The 16,107-nt window shown below is 34.2% G+C and overlaps 1 protein-coding gene across 8 annotated transcripts in view; it reads left to right on the top strand.

The window, feature by feature from the left end:
* LRRC7 (leucine rich repeat containing 7) overlaps positions 1-16,107 on the top strand; it is a 563,262-nt gene that overhangs the window by 256,588 nt on the left and 290,567 nt on the right. For all 8 annotated transcript variants that reach the window (XR_006817634.1, XR_006817637.1, XM_045998653.1 and 5 more), the window contains one exon: positions 670-787. Coding sequence is in view for 6 of the 8 variants with exons in the window: in XM_045998653.1 (XP_045854609.1) it covers positions 670-787 (118 nt within the window). In the remaining 2 variants the exon portion in view is untranslated. The remainder of the gene's footprint in view (positions 1-669; positions 788-16,107) is intronic.

Genomic DNA, 16,107 nt, shown 5'->3' with positions numbered 1-16,107 from the left:
TCCCATCCCAGATCCGCCTCGTCAATACTTCTTTGGGTCAAGTCCAAGAATTCGTATTTTAAATAAGCACCTCCATTTAGGAATGATTAAAACCATGTTGGGTTTGAGAACCATTGGTTTAACACTTGACTCTTCCCCATTTTAACACTTTGGACTGATGGCAGAAGGGAACCAATCACTAGTGATTTTTTTTTTTAAACAATATCAAAAGTTAAGTGTTTCATTTGTTAGAGAGTCTTGAAGCAGTGTGGAGGGACACAAAAGAAATGTAAGCCCATGTATTCAGCTGTTGAACTTGATTAAATGGAAGTGATACATGAAAGAGAACTGGGCTTATCACGGTAGCTGTGGGAATAGAAAGGAAGTGACAACTCCAGAAAGTATTTGAAAGAAAAAAAAATCAGTAGGATTGGGCAAATTTTACATTAATAGTAAACAGAAGGGGAAGTAGAATACCTTGTGTTTTGAATTTGGATAGCAGAGAATAGTGAGGCATGATCATGGGGATGGTATGTGAAGCATTCTGAAAAGAATTGAAAATATGGAAATGGGAGGTGGCCCTTTTATTACCACATCTATAAAGATGGTGAATTGGATTTTGTTACTGAGTTTATGTATGAATGGATTTAACCAAATTGAGATCTAATTAATCATTATTTTCTTTTACAGCAATTGTTCAACTGTCAAGCTCTAAGAAAACTAAGCATTCCTGATAATGATCTTTCAAATCTGCCAACCACTATTGCTAGTTTAGTTAATCTTAAAGAACTCGACATCAGTAAAAATGGTAAGATTCTCATCTTATCTCTAAATAACTTGAATTCTTAATTAAAAATATGCTTTGTTTTCTCTTAGTAAATGATATAATACTTTTTATTCAATTTTATTGTAACTCAGAGTTAAATTTTGTTGAAAAGTTAAATCTTAAACTATAAACCAAACTGAAAATCTCTCTCCCTTCCACTTAAAGTCCCTGACTCACTCGGGCCTTTTTTCCTCTCTGTATTCAGATATTTGGTTTAATCTTTTGTTAGAACATTTTACTACCTTTACACTATTTATTTTCCTCATCATCAGAGTAAAACTTTTTTCAACGTGTTCAATGAGACCTACCTTTTCACCCTACTTGGAACTGAACTCCCAATTCCCCTTACTCTGCTCTATTTTCCCCAGAGCACTGACCATCTTCTCAGTATTGCAGAATTTACTTATTTATTATGGTTATTGCCTATCTTCTCCAAGCTCAGGATGTAAATTCTGTTACTGAATAGGATGAATTTTCTGTTTTGGTCACGGATATATCTATCTCAAATGTCTTGAGCAGTGGCTGGAAAATAATAAGTGCTCAGTAATATTTGTTATATTTCTGGCCCAAACTTACATGTGTGGTGATGTTGTTAAATGCTGATGCTGATGTTGACATTCTTGTGGATGACTTTTCTTTTTAATGTTTGTGGGAGTCTCCTGTGTCCTCAGATATTCATAAATCTCGATTTCCTTCCAAATGAGTGCATCTTCTCATTTTATTAGAATAAAGATTAATCAAAAAGGATTATGTCTAGGCACTATTAGGATATAAAACATGACCCCTCCTTAAGCAAGTTGCTTAAACTGTGTGTGTGTGTGTGTGTGTGTGTGTGTGCGCACGCGCATGTGCGCGCGCCTGCGCACATGCACGCGCGTGTGTTACTTTTCAGGTAATATGTTTGGTGCCAAAGGAATAGGCATGAAAACAGACCTCGGCCCTCATGAAACTTACATTCTAGTAGATGCATTAGATATTAAACAAGGAATTATGGGTGATTAATTAAACAATTAGAGTGAAAGCCAGTATACTAGTGAAATAAATCCATTTGGTATGGTTAGGGAAAATTACCCTAAGAAATGATACCTAAGCCTAGATAGGACAAACGGAAATTGTTTTTCAATGGGTATAAAATTTCATTTATGCTGGATGAGTAAGTTATAGAGATCCATCTTACAACATAGTGTCTATAGTTAACAATACAATATTGTGTAACTCTAAATTTGTTAAGAGGGCAAATTTTCATGTTAACTGTTCTTATCACAAAAAAAAACAAATAGTAAGGGGACAGAAGGAAATCCTAGGAGGTTTGAGACATGTCTATTATCTTATTTATGATGATAGTATCATTGGTATTTGCATATGTCCAAAGTCATCAAGTTGTATACATTAAATACATGTAGTTCTTTATGTATCAATTATACTTCAATATTATTTTATTATTTAGGGAATAGTTCAAAAAGGCTATGGCTTGAGGAATTCAATGAGGCACAGTAGCATCTGAATAAAGGAGAACATTTCATTTGAAGAAAACAATAGAGTACAAACAGGGACACACACATCTTTCTACACCAGTCTAACTTACCACATAAAAGGTTTTCTGAAAGACAATTCTAAGAGGAACATGTGTTGACTTAGAGATAATGGCAGCTAGATTTAGACCCATTGAAAGATGACATTGTCTACCTTTATTTTAAGAATAGATTTATAGGCCACATATTTGTGTGGATAGATATTTTTGTACTTACACTGCTTACCTATTTAAATACATTCACATATCAAATCTATTTTCAAATTACAATTCTGAATGATACCACGTTGCCAAAAGTAACACATCCCTTGGTCTTCAGACAGGTTTAGTTGAGTATTCTGAGTAAATGAATATCTGTTTTTTTCAAGAGGATTAGAAAAAAAAAAATCATCCCCAAATAATAAACACAAAACTCCTAAGAAACACGTTATTTTATAATAGTCTCCTAGTGGGCCTCTTAAACCAAGAAATTTGTTGCCAGAAAGTGAATTGCAAGTTATGTTTCTTTGATTCAGAAAGAAGTCTGTGAGCATCCTTAGAAGTCACTGTGAATATTATTTAGGGAGTTTTTACTGTGCTTATGATCTCTATATTCTGGAAATATCTATGCAAAAAGATGTGCTAGACATGGTGAAGCAATCTGCAAAGTTAGTATAGTACAAAAGGTTTGATGAACATGATGATATATCAGCCATTGATAGAAGTTACACAAACAGCAAAAGATTTGACACATCAGTCCTTTCACAGAATTATACCTAAGAAAGCTGTCCCTGAATTCTGCGGCAGACACCTAGACAGTCACTTGAAGAACATAATATATCCTTTAGGAATCTGTCAAGGGAAGAAACAGTAGATAGGAAAAAATAAGTGCAGTGTCAGCATCACAGTTGACAAGGTTGGAATAGTCCTGGTGGACAAGTCAAGGTCTGCGAGAATGTCATCGGTATTGGCATTTAGGACTGACAATAGAATGTTTAATTTTGAGGCAGGGACTAACTCAAGTACTAGTCAGTCGAGGCAAAAATTTGCTTGAAATGTGCTTGAATTTGATAAGTGACCTTTTATGATGAAACTAATTCACTTAGAGGCTGGGGTTAAGACTGATCTTGATTGTCCATGTGGCCCCAAATCTTTACTTTTCATATCCATTTCTGCCACCTGACATCTTGATTTACCATTTTCCCTCTGCAATTCAACAATACTCTTTTATATTAAAAGTTTTATTTAAGTGAACTATTATGTACAGAAAAGTTATCTACACAATTTGTGGGAATGGCTTTCATCTACCTCTCTAACTACAACTCCAACCGACTCATATCCCCTTCCATTTCATTCTCGGGTGATACCAAATTGTTGTTCCCAAATTAGTAAAGTAATTACTGATTACTTGTGACAGAGGAAAAATACTGTCTTCTCTTCCCCAAATATTCCTTCCTTCCCATTGCTGTCCTCCTCAGCTAGAGTCTTCGGCACCTTTAAAAGACATTTAAGATGTCATTTATTCTGAGAAATATTTCCTGACCCTTTTTACACAGAGAGAACTAGTTGTAATCTATGAACATGCTATTTACCTTTACTTAGGTCTTATTTTGTGTCTTTCAAGGTTTTGTGATTTCTTTCAAGAGAGACGCACACATTTTGTTAGAGTTATTTCTAAGTAGTTTATTAGTTTTATATTGTGTTCATTTTTAAGTACTTTTTAAAGTTTTAGTTGATGTTATATGGAAACATTACTAACTTTTAAAAAAAATTTTTATTTATTTTTGTGTGTGTGAGAGAGAAAGAGAGCACAGCAGGGGGTGGAGCAGAGGCAGACAGAGAAGCAGACTCCCTATGGAGAATTGAGCCAATGCTGGGTTTGATCCCAGGACCCTAAGATCATGACCTGAGCCAAAGGCAGGTGCTTAGCCAACTGAGTCACCTAGGCACCCAGAAACATTACTAACTTTAGTATCTCGACCTTATTATATTCAATCATGGTGCTAAATACATGACCACTAGATTCTTTTGAATTTTTATGTATAAAATTATATTTTCTGCATATGACAGTTTTTTCTTATCTATCTTTATACCTTCATATCTTTTGTGCTACTTTTTCAAAAGTTATACTTCCCTAGGAAATCAACTATTCCATCATTTAGATATTCAATTGTATTGTCATGCATTGCCCATAGGCTTCTCTCACGTTTTATAAATCTCTACCGTATGTGTGCCTATTCTCCCTTTACTAATCTTTCGAATAAACCTTGTTTGTCTCTGTATTGGTTGGTTCATTTTCCATTTTTATTTTTACTTTTCTGCTTCCTACTGCAGCAATTTTTATTTTGCTCCTTCTACTTTCTTAGGATTTACTCAGTTGCTTTTTGTATTCTAATATATTAGGGGCTTTTTCAGTCATCATATGATTTTTATTGAACTATTACGTACACTACATGGTCTGGATGATACTGATCTCTTTACTTATTGGCTTTCACATTGTGGCCAAGTATATTGTAAATTTTTAAAATACTACCTTTTGTTTATAATAAAAACTAAAACTACATATTCTCTGGTTATTAAATATACACTAAGGATCTACTAATACTACAATATAGAATTACATAAGATACATGTGTACATATACAAAGAGAGAAAGAGAGAGAGAGGAGAGAGACAAGTAAAGAAGCATTCATGCTGCATGTAGATCACCCTCCCTCTCTTAAGTCTTTCTGTTACCAAATTTACATGCAGCAATCCATGGATAAATGTGTCACCTTCCATGCCAATGGATCTTTTATCATTTATTCCTCAGATCTTAGTTCAAAGTAAAATAAAAATCCCATGTATCAGAGATCAATGCATTTTATGATATTGTGATCTCTGAATAATAGCCTATGCCTGTTTGTAGAGCTGATACATAATCATAATAAATTGTTTTATATGATAAAGCAAGACAATGAATGATAAGGTTTAATTAGGCAGTGGCTCAATTTTAAGTCTGATTGTTGATTTGTCATTGCTTCAGAGAGACTGATACTGTAATTTAAGAACTTTAATGAAAATGAATTAACATGAAAGCCCTTCTTAATTCTGCAGCAATTAAGTGATTTTTCTCTCATCATCTAAAACTTATTTCTGTACAAGAACAGATTTGAACAGCATCATAGTGGGCAAAATCACTATTGTTAGTTAAAATGAAAGGCAATCAGAGTTGAAGGCACTATTATGTGTTTTACTAACTTGCCAATTATTCCGCCCTTTCCCCAAATGCATGCAAAACAGTGACAACAAATAATATCTTCAACCTTCAGTGAGGAAAGGGAGTTTCTCTCAAACACACTAGAAAAAAAAGATATGAGTAACCAATTAAATGATAAAATCTTTAAAAATTTGAGCATAAGAGAAACAGAGACTCTAGTATGCCCTATTAAATGGCTCCCTTACAACACTCTTAATGTGTTATTTATCTGAAAATCACTAGCTCTTCCTTACTGTAAGACAACCTTTCCTTTCTATAGAGTCTACTTTTACCCAAGATTATCGTGTTGAAATAAAATGAGAATTGACTCTGTGTATTTCCATTAGAGGATATGATGGCAACAAGTACCGGGTCTGTTCTCTTGCCACCTTCTCAGCTCATGCCAGGACTTTTCACTTGTTTTTTGATGGCTTCATCAAGAAATAAAATCAATAAGCAATGCTTACAGGTATAACTAACACTTACTCGTCTGGGGATGGGGTTTACAATCTGATTATATAGCCAAATATAAATTTAAAAAAAGGAACTCTCTTACACCTTCATTCTTCTGAGGTCTGTTCTGAGCTCTGTAACATGAACAGATAACTTTTCCTTGAGTTGCAACAGAGCCTTTTCTGAGCTGAGTGATTAACCTGTCTTCTGTGTCTCTGTAAATCCTGGAAAATCATAAGAGAACAAAATTGAACTGGTAATGATGCATATGAGCCCTCTCTCTACTACTCTGTACTCCCTCCCAGCATCAGTATAAACTCCTTGAGTTCTTGTTCTCAAGGAGTTTATACTGATGCTGGGAGGGAGTAGTTTTTCTAGATCCTCAATAGCCACTATCAAAATGCAGGCATAGTAAGTGCTCAATAAAGTGCTTGATTGATAATAAAGGAAAAATTCATTGGTCAACTATGAAGCAAGATTATTAGTTTATTTTGCTATTATGAATGTTGTGTTTTTCATGTTTGTTTCTGAAGTAGAGAAAGAAAGGGAGAGGCAATCAGGTATCACTTTTTAATTCACTTTGTCTAAGTCAGATTGATTCCTCTGTGAATCAACTCATTGTTGGTCAAGGTCACAAAGACTTCTCAAAACTTTTGCCAGACATATCCCTAAGGCAGAATCAATTGTATAACTGTCTCAGATTATTGATTACCTTACCTGCCTTTGGTTTTTCTCTTTATAATGCCAGTAAAGTAGGCAAAGTCTTTCAGGAGACCTTTAGATTCTCCTTGAATGCATTCCTACGGAGTTCTTGATTCTCTTCACTAGAGCGATTAGAGGTAAAGGAAACCATTCCAGTCTGTTTATTTTTCTTGCTTTTTCTCTCTCTTTCTTTTAAGGTGTAACTGACCTGTACATTTTCTCCCAACTAACCTAATTGCTGAATGTTTTTGGCTTTCTCATATACAATAGATTGCTCCCTCAGTAGAGTATTGCCCCATTTATCAAATATCTTTGGGGAATGTAGGTTTATACACAAACTAATTTTCCAAAATAAAAATCATAAGTTATCCTTGTATATATCAAAGTATTTTACTTTAATCATTCTGGTTAGAAATTGTTCCAAGAATGTTTCATATTGCATTATATTCTTTAAATTGGTATAATTAATGTGACTTAACCTTTCCAGGTTGACTTGAGTTCATCATGGGCTGTCTAACTGAAATTTTTCATTAAGTGTAGCTGCTTACCTCTACACATGATAAGAATGATAGACATGAAGTGTTCTTTTATTAACTTTGTAGTTTTCCCCATCACCCCTTCTATTATCAGACATCATTATAATTTATTCATACTTACACTTTTCCTATTTTGAGTAGCCCCAATTTTTTCCCTGTAATAAATATCAGTTGAGCAGTATATAAAGAACACAAATATTCTGAACTAGGCTTATAGCACATGGTGCAGATATATTAAGATCAGAAATAAGGAACTTTATTCCTGACCACTACAAGTCAGTTGCAGGAAGTTGATACTATCTGAAACTTGACTGAAGGTAATTAAAGAACAAATGCATTTTACAATGCTCCATGTAAAAATGCTGCATAGTCAATCCTGAGTGTGCACTAAACTCAGAATTCCAGAAAGGTGGAGTTGTTTGTATTTGACCTAGAGAATATGTGTGGAACAAATGCAACATAGAGTGCTTTATTATAAATGCTACATTGCCAATCTTGGGTAGCTAGGACTTGTACCCCCAAAGTAGTTTAAATCCTAGTTTTGATGGAGACAGCTTAACGTAGGTAAGATTTGATAGTATTTGGGATAAGGTTGACTGGTTTCAAATCCTGACTAGCCTCTGAGACTCAGTTTTTCCATTAGTTAAATGGAAGTAATAAACCACTTTAAAAAACTTGTGAAGATGAAATAAAGCAAAATGCTTATAACATTTTCTCAATAAATTCCATTTTTTTCATTCCTAAATCTAATGCAGTTTACTAGATACACAAATAGCCTGCCTGCTTTCTCAAAATTGAAAAAAAATTATAAAAATCAGTGCCACAATGAAAATAAATATTAGATGAATATATCAAAATCTCATAAATACATTTCCTCCTTTATTTTAGACAAGAAATAACATTTTGTTTTTGTCTTTTATCAGCATAGGGCACTTATATCACAGAATGAACCATTTGGACAGATGATATCTGTGAAATTCAGAAAATAAGCTTGTCAACATGCACTATCCACAACTATGATCATTTGTACTGATTCATACAGAAGTTATAAGTAATAAACAAAATTTTAATGCATTTGAGAGAGCACTAACTCATTCAAAATTTGATATTTGTAGGAAGTCTTCTATATTATGTTTGATTAGATAGAGATACTTTTGAATCTTAAGCCTCTGTACTAAAATCAAGTATTTCTTTCCATATTTCTAAAATATTTTAGTTCATTGTCTCAAGTGTTGATGTGAAAATATAATTAGATCCAATTTAATAAACACTTGCTGAGTTTTCATTGTTTTCCTTAGTCTGATCAAGGTACTATCAGGAATATCAAGAAATTGAATGTCAGCTGATGAATCTCATTCTCCGACTCCATCCTCTTTTCAGATCACTTTCTTATACAATTCCAATCATCATTTAACTATTAGAACCACCAATCAATTAATATTCTGACATATCTTTCCAACCTTGCCTTGTTTGCTTGTTTTTTTTCTTTTGCCCTCTTTGCATGGCTTGAATTCTGTGGTAACTCATCACATGATACCCTTGATACACTTTCTCTTTTCATATCCCTCTGTTTGCTCAGAGAAATGACAAACCTGGCTGAATCCAACTCTCCACCTATTGCTAAAAGGATCTGGAAAAACCACTCAATCACATTGATTGATGTCACTTAAATTTATGATCAAAAATCTGAAGTGAAGCCTTAACACATTTCCCCAATGTCACGTTACATTTCCTTAGTCCATTGAGTCTCCTCTTCTGGTGATTATTTCATTTGTTCTCCTCTGCCTTCAAACTCCTACCATGCCTTCTCTCCCATCTTTGTGGCTACTGATTCTACTCTACTAAAAAAATTAAAGCTCTCAGATGATAACTTCCCCAGACACTTACCATCATAGCTACCCATCTACAAGCATCTGCACCCAGTCTCTGACTCCTGCCCGTTAGCACAGATGAAATATTCCTGTTCCTCTCTGAAGCCAGTCTCTCTACTGAACAATCACCCTCTCCTTCTTACCCATAGATACCATTTCAGCAATTCCCCTTGTTTTCTGTTACATCATTAAGATTTTCTTTTCTGCTTGTTGACCCTAATTAGGATACACAAATGCTGTTATTTTTTCCATTCTAAAGAAAGCTTCTTGTCTCCTCTTCCCTGAATGTCCCCCTCCCCCTTGCAGCCAAAGTCTAGGTGGGAATGTCTATATTCTCTATCTACAGTTTCTTTCCCCTCATCTTCTCTTAGACCATTCCAGTCTTCAAGCCCACTACTCCTCCAAAATCATTCCACTCAGGGACACCCTGATCTCCTCATTACTAAATCCACAGTCAGTTTTTGGCCATTATTTCATTTGACCTATCAGCATAATTTCAAACAACTGATCACTTCTTCCTGCTTGACACATTTACTTCATTTGGCTTCTAGGGGTCAATACTCACTATTTTTTGACCCATCTGATTGACCTTTGTTCAGTCTTGTATGCTAATTCTTCCTATCCTCATTTTGGAGTCCTTCGTGCCTCAGTTCTTGGTCCTCTTTTCTTCACTATCTTACATCATTGGTGTTCACATTTTGTCCCATGGTTTAAATACTATCTATATAATAATGACTCCCCAATATTTTGACCTACAGCCCAGACCTATCTCCTAAACTCTAGGTTCATAAACAAATACCTACCTGACATGCCCTCTTAGAAGTCTAACAGACATCTCAAATTATACAAGTCCAAAAGTGAACTCTTTATCTTCTCTTCAATACCTATTTCACATACTGCTTTTTCCATCTAAATTAAGGAGAACCCCTTCATTCAAGTTGCTTGGGCCAAAAAGCTGAGTCATCCTTGATTACCTTTTTTCTTTCATACTCCAGATCTAATCTATCAGGAAGTCCTATTGGTCTTACATTCAAAATACATCCAGCTCTCTTTCACTTAACGCTCATTCCACCGCTCTCACCCGGAGTAAGCCACCATCAACTCTTTTTCATATTTTACTTACAGAAACCCCCAGTTGGCTTTCCTCCTGGAAAGGCTATCCTACTCAGGGACCAGAATGATCCTCTTAAACTATAAATCCGACCAAATTACCCTTATGTCCTTCAGTGTTTCTTTATTTCATTTAGAGTAAGAACCAAATCATTTAGAGTAAGAACCAAAGTCCTTGCAATGGCTTGAGAAGCCCTATATGTGTAGATACCCTCATATTAACCCCCAATATCCACACCCCTGTTAGCTCTCTGACTTAACTTTTTGCTACTTTTCTCTTCTTTGCTGTATTTTAACCATTCTCGACTCCTTACTTATTTCTAGAATACACTAGGCATTCTCAGGCCTCATAGCATCTGCACTATCTATTCCCTGTGCCTGGAATATTCTGACTTTCCACTCTCAGACCTTGTTTAAGTCTTTGCTCAAATGCCATCTTCGTAATCAATAATGAGGCTTACCCTAATCACCCTAGTTAACTTCAAAATTCCCAGGTGTTTCTGATCTTTCTTCATTCCGCTCTTAAATCTTTTCCCATAGCATTCCTTATTGCTAAGATACTATATAATTTTATATATTTACATTAATTTTCTGTTTTATTGAATAAATTCTTTTGCTAGAATAAAAGCTCTGCAAATGAAGAGAATGTATCCATCTTTATCATGCTATGTTCCCAATGTTTAGTACAGTTCCTAACAGAGTAGGTACTCAAATATTTGTTGAATATAAATGGCCCTTTTCTCTCGGGGACATTAAAATTACAGTTAGTGAGTCAAATATCAGAAAACTATATATAATAAAATGGTAAAACAGTGACTCCTCAACTTGTAAAGACGTACTATGTCTCGTTTCTTAGTGATATTTAATTTCAGACATAGTATAATCTAAAATACTAGGTATTAAGAGGAGAGAGTGACATGGACTAAAATAGTTGAATAAATTTTCATGCAGATGATAGAATTTAAATGTGTTTGTATCAATATTTATATTGAGGATTTAGGTGAGGGAGTGAATGAGGACAGGTAAAAATTATAACATTAAATAAATATATTCAGAAAATAAAAGTTAAAAATGGTTTAGGGGCGCCTGGGTGGCTCAGTGGGTTAAAGCCTCTGCCTTCAGCTCAGGTCATGATCCCAGGATCCTGGGATCAAGCCCCATATCAGGCTCTCTGCTCAGCAGGGAGCCTGCTTCCTCCTCTCTCTCTGCCTGCTTCTCTGCCTATCTGCGATCTCTGTCAAATAAATAAATAAAATCTTTTAAAAAAATTAAAAAAAAATAAAAATGGTTTATATGTTATAAAAATGTCACATTCCAACTCGGCTTTCATTTTTGATCATAAGGATCAATGTCGCTATTATTGTTAGGCTCTATGTTTGATAATGACAAAATTGTTTGCTTCGCTTGGGCTCTGTACTTATCTATTGCATGGGAAAAACGTTTGTTTTCATTCTTTAATATCAACTTAAAACCAACTTAAAGTCACCCAAAATTTTAATGACAATTGAGTTTTGTTTTATTTTGACACCAATAATCTTTTTTATAACTAAATAAGGTTGAAATCTTTATTATACTTACAGGTTTAAGATCATTCTGTCAAGAGGTAGTCATCTGCATTAGTAATAGATAAAATAGTCCAAATAAAAACAACCAAATATACTAAAATTTAAATTGAGCTGTGATTTTTCAATTTCTCCCATGGTAAGCAGGAAAGATCCATATTTGATTGATTTGAGAATTCTCCTCTTTCCCTTCTTCTGCACACTCTCTGCAAGAAAAACAGAGATGTGTAATGATCAAATGGAGGAAGCAGGAAAGAGAACAAGAATGAATAATCCACAAAATGGATAAGTTCTTGAGTAATTGAAAGTTGAGCAGAAACTTATTCATTTTAACTTCTTTTAAAAAAGGAAGGGCAAAGAAAACAATCAGATAAAGTAGTCAATTGTATCTTTTTTACTTCAAGTTATTAATATTCTGTTAATGCAACTTTGATTAATTCCATTACACTAAAAGTTTTGTTTCTGTTTTAAGTTCAGAATACAGAAATGTCACTTCTAATTTGAAGGTATTTCTGTGAACATATTCAAAATGGTCTTATGATACGGTTACTGAAGTGAACATATTGGGAAAATATTACCATAGTGTCTTAATTGAGCAGATAAACATTTATTGGTATCATCAACTTTTTCTGAATAGAACTTAGTCTATTTTAAAAACTAAATACACCATTTTGACTATACTTTGCCATGTAATTATTTTAGAACAGTTCTCATTGGTTTTTCAGCCAAGGTTTGAACCTAAATATAATGAGCTTGAACCTTCAAGGAGTCAGGAAAGTGAACTCTTAATACCCTTGGAAGAGAGTTCCTCACAGGCTTGTGTTCTAAAGTTTATGTGTTGTCTCAGCTGAAAACCAGGGAATAGAACTTGAATTGTAATGGTCTACAAATGCTTCACCTCCTCATTTCCTAGAGTTATCACAAGTAAAAAATGGTTGAAATAGGTATATTGTTAAAGTGGAGGGTATGTATTCCTCTATTTCTGGATGAATGCATTTGAAAATTAAAACAAAGTTCATGGTAGAAAATGTGTGTGTGTGTGTGTGTGTGTGTGTGTTATAAACATAAACTTTTTTTTTTTAATTGAAAACACTGTGTTTCAGAGGACCAGACAGACCAGCCACAAAGACTGGTTAATAAAGGTGTGGATTCTATAACCAAATCTATCATAATCTTAATAGGAAGGAACATAATGAAATAAAAAGGAATAAAAGATGTAGTGTTAAAAAATTGAATTAATTTCTACCTATATCCATTCTCATCTATAAACACCCTTTAGGTATTTATATGTTACCTAATCTTTGTTAATGTACGATTTTTCATCCACAAAATAAAAATAATATTGCCTAATATATCTTCCTCATAAGATTAAGAGAATTAAATTATTTTATACTGTGGCATATTAATACATGAATTTTATCTAGTATATATTAGGCACTTTTAAGTGCCAGACATGATACTAATTGCTTTACCTTTCTAACATCTAATACTCAGATCAACCCTGTGAATTAGACAAGAAATGAATACGTAATGCTCAAATATTATATCACATGAGATTATAGGGCTAGTTAAGTAACAACACTGAGATATGATTATGCTTCCAGTCTGTGCATTTAACTCTTTGCTAAACTACCTCTTCATGTTTAGATTGAACTATGAGTTAAAGATATGCTCTAGAACTTTTCCTAAACCTTAGGGCCCATATATTACTACATATGGTAAAGTTCCCCTGAAAATGTTAGAGAGCATTTATCTTACATATACATTAATTAGATATTAGAATAGTCATTCAGCATACTAATTCCTAATTATTTGCTTTGTTCTCTTAGGTGGATAAATTTTATAGATGAAATACTTCAAGCCAGGTCATTTTAATATTTGGTCCCTTTCTTGACTGAGACAATCTGCTTCTATTTACTGCTGCCCTTGAATAGCACTGGGGTTATGGGTACCATTCCCCTGCACAATCAGAAAGCCACATATAACTTTATGCCCTCCCAAAACTTAACTACTAATGGCCTACTGTTGACTAGAAGCCTTATCAAAAACACAGCTGATTAACACATATTTTGTGTATTAAATATATTAATACTGTATTCATACAACCACATAGGTGAGAGGAAAGAAAATACATTTACAGTACTGCATGTATCTATTGAAAAAAATCCATGGATAAGTGGACCTTTGCAGTTCAAATCCATGCTGTTCAAGGGTCAACTGTATTTCTAATAATTATAGGTAACATTTATGAAGAACTTTGTGCCAATTACTTAATCTGCTTTATCTCTCTGTTCTCATCACAACTCTCTTTGAAACCATTTGTATAATCACCAATTTTCAAAGTAGGAAACTAAGACATTGAACATTTAGATGACTTGCATTAGATTACCGAGCCAGTAAGTGTGAAGTTGAGATTCCACCTTAATTCAATAGAATCTTCTTTGAAAAACTTTAAGTTGGAACTGCAAACAACCTAATAAAAGTTTTTAAACAAGTAATTTAGTAGTATTTTCACCACAACAGGGAATTCCATTTTCAGTAGAAGGTAAAGAATTACAGTGTTTTTCTTAAAATCATTTTTAAATTTGCTTCTATTTCCATGTCTTGTTTTACACATAATTTAAGGAAAACTCATCCCAAGGCAAGCATCTGTAGAGATAAGGCACCAGGTTCTCCAGTATGCAATGAGCACAAATTGGTGACCAAAGAGCAAAAGCTAAAGGGTAAATGAAATCTTATTCCTCTCTTAGTTGCTGATATCCAAAGTAAATATAAATACTAAAGGAAAATGTTGAGGACATCTCAAGGATTGAATTATTGACTTCTTTGCCGTTTTGCCAAAGTCTAGTTAATGAAGGCATCTCTAGGTATTATGGTCTTTCTAAAAAAGAAAATTGGTGTTTCCCATTCAATTTGCACATAAATGCAACTTTTACACGTCCTTCAGTTCTTATTAAGAAGCTGAAATACTCGGGGCGCCTGAGTGGCTCAGTGGGTTAAGCCACTGCCTTCAGCTCAGGTCATGATCTCAGAGTCCTGGGATCGAGTCCCACATCGGGAATCTCTGCTCAGCAGGGAGCCTGCTTCCCTCTCTCTCTCTCTCTCTCTCACTGCCTACTTGTGATCTCTCTCTCGCTGTCAAATAAATAAATAAAATCTTTAAAAAAAAAAAAAGAAGAAGCTGAAATACTTCAGCAATAACTTTAGGACAGCATAGTTTCTGATGAAATTCATGTAGGGAGAAAAAGCCTGAGAAACATCCCCACGTAATCTTTTATATCTTTCATTTGCAGTGGGTAAGTGACCCACCTCGGTTTGACTATCCTCCTGCTGCTTTACTGCACTTCAAGGTTTTGTGGACATGCTTGTCTATGTCAGTTGGAGGGTTTTCTTTCTTGTGTATCTATCATTAAAACGTTCCACAAAAACCTACCGCAAAATGTTCCTTATCTTTTTGTCAGATATGAAACAGTGAATAGGACTAGTACTTTATGGAAATTTTTTACACCCTTAATAATCATTTCAAAAATTTAGAGCAGGTAGTACTGCAGGCATATAAGAATAGCTTCCTATTTCTGCCTTCTTTTCTTTTATAGGGCCTACTGTATTTGATTCACTTGTATCAATTGGAATATCCTCCACATCTTTTATTTCTCTGACGCTCACACTTATGGGCTAGGTTTGTGGCTTGCTGATTTTCAGTTTTGTAGAAAGACCTATGTTTTTCTATCACATAGCCTATAGCACATCTTTGACAGCAGATGAGCAGTTCTCCAAGGGCGCTGAGCCAGGCTGGTTATCTCAGACACTCCAGAGAGGACGCAAGGAAGAGTTGCTCACCTCTTCACTCTTTCAGGCAGATGCAGAACTACACTCTGTGCAGCCAACAAGGAAGACTTGCATAAAGTTTGTTAGAGACCCGCAGTAATTTGGGAATCTATTGGTTTTGTGATATATCCTTAGATATTTTTCACACATATGTGTTAAATCTTCCCATCTTATAAAATGAGAGAAAAATTTTATCTTCTGTTTTCTTTATATCTGATATCTTTCCCCTAGTAGCAGCACTTACTGACCAAATACTTATTTTTATTGCTTTAAATTTGTATAGAGCCAAGATCCATCTCATGCCAAATATACAGTTGTCTTCAATTTTATATCCAATTTCCTATTACTGTGATAAAATATTATTTAAATTTAAATTTTATTTTAAAGTGTATATTTAAAGTGTATATATTACATAACACTAATATATTATTACATTATTATGCTTACTTAAATGATTATCCTAATAGTGTATTGATATTATATCTATACTGT

Source organism: Meles meles, chromosome 1 (assembly GCF_922984935.1).
Source record: "Meles meles chromosome 1, mMelMel3.1 paternal haplotype, whole genome shotgun sequence".
Taxonomy (NCBI): Eukaryota; Metazoa; Chordata; class Mammalia; order Carnivora; family Mustelidae; genus Meles; species Meles meles.
The sequence above is the reverse complement of the archived record's forward strand: the minus strand, read 5'-3'. Positions and strand labels throughout refer to the sequence as shown.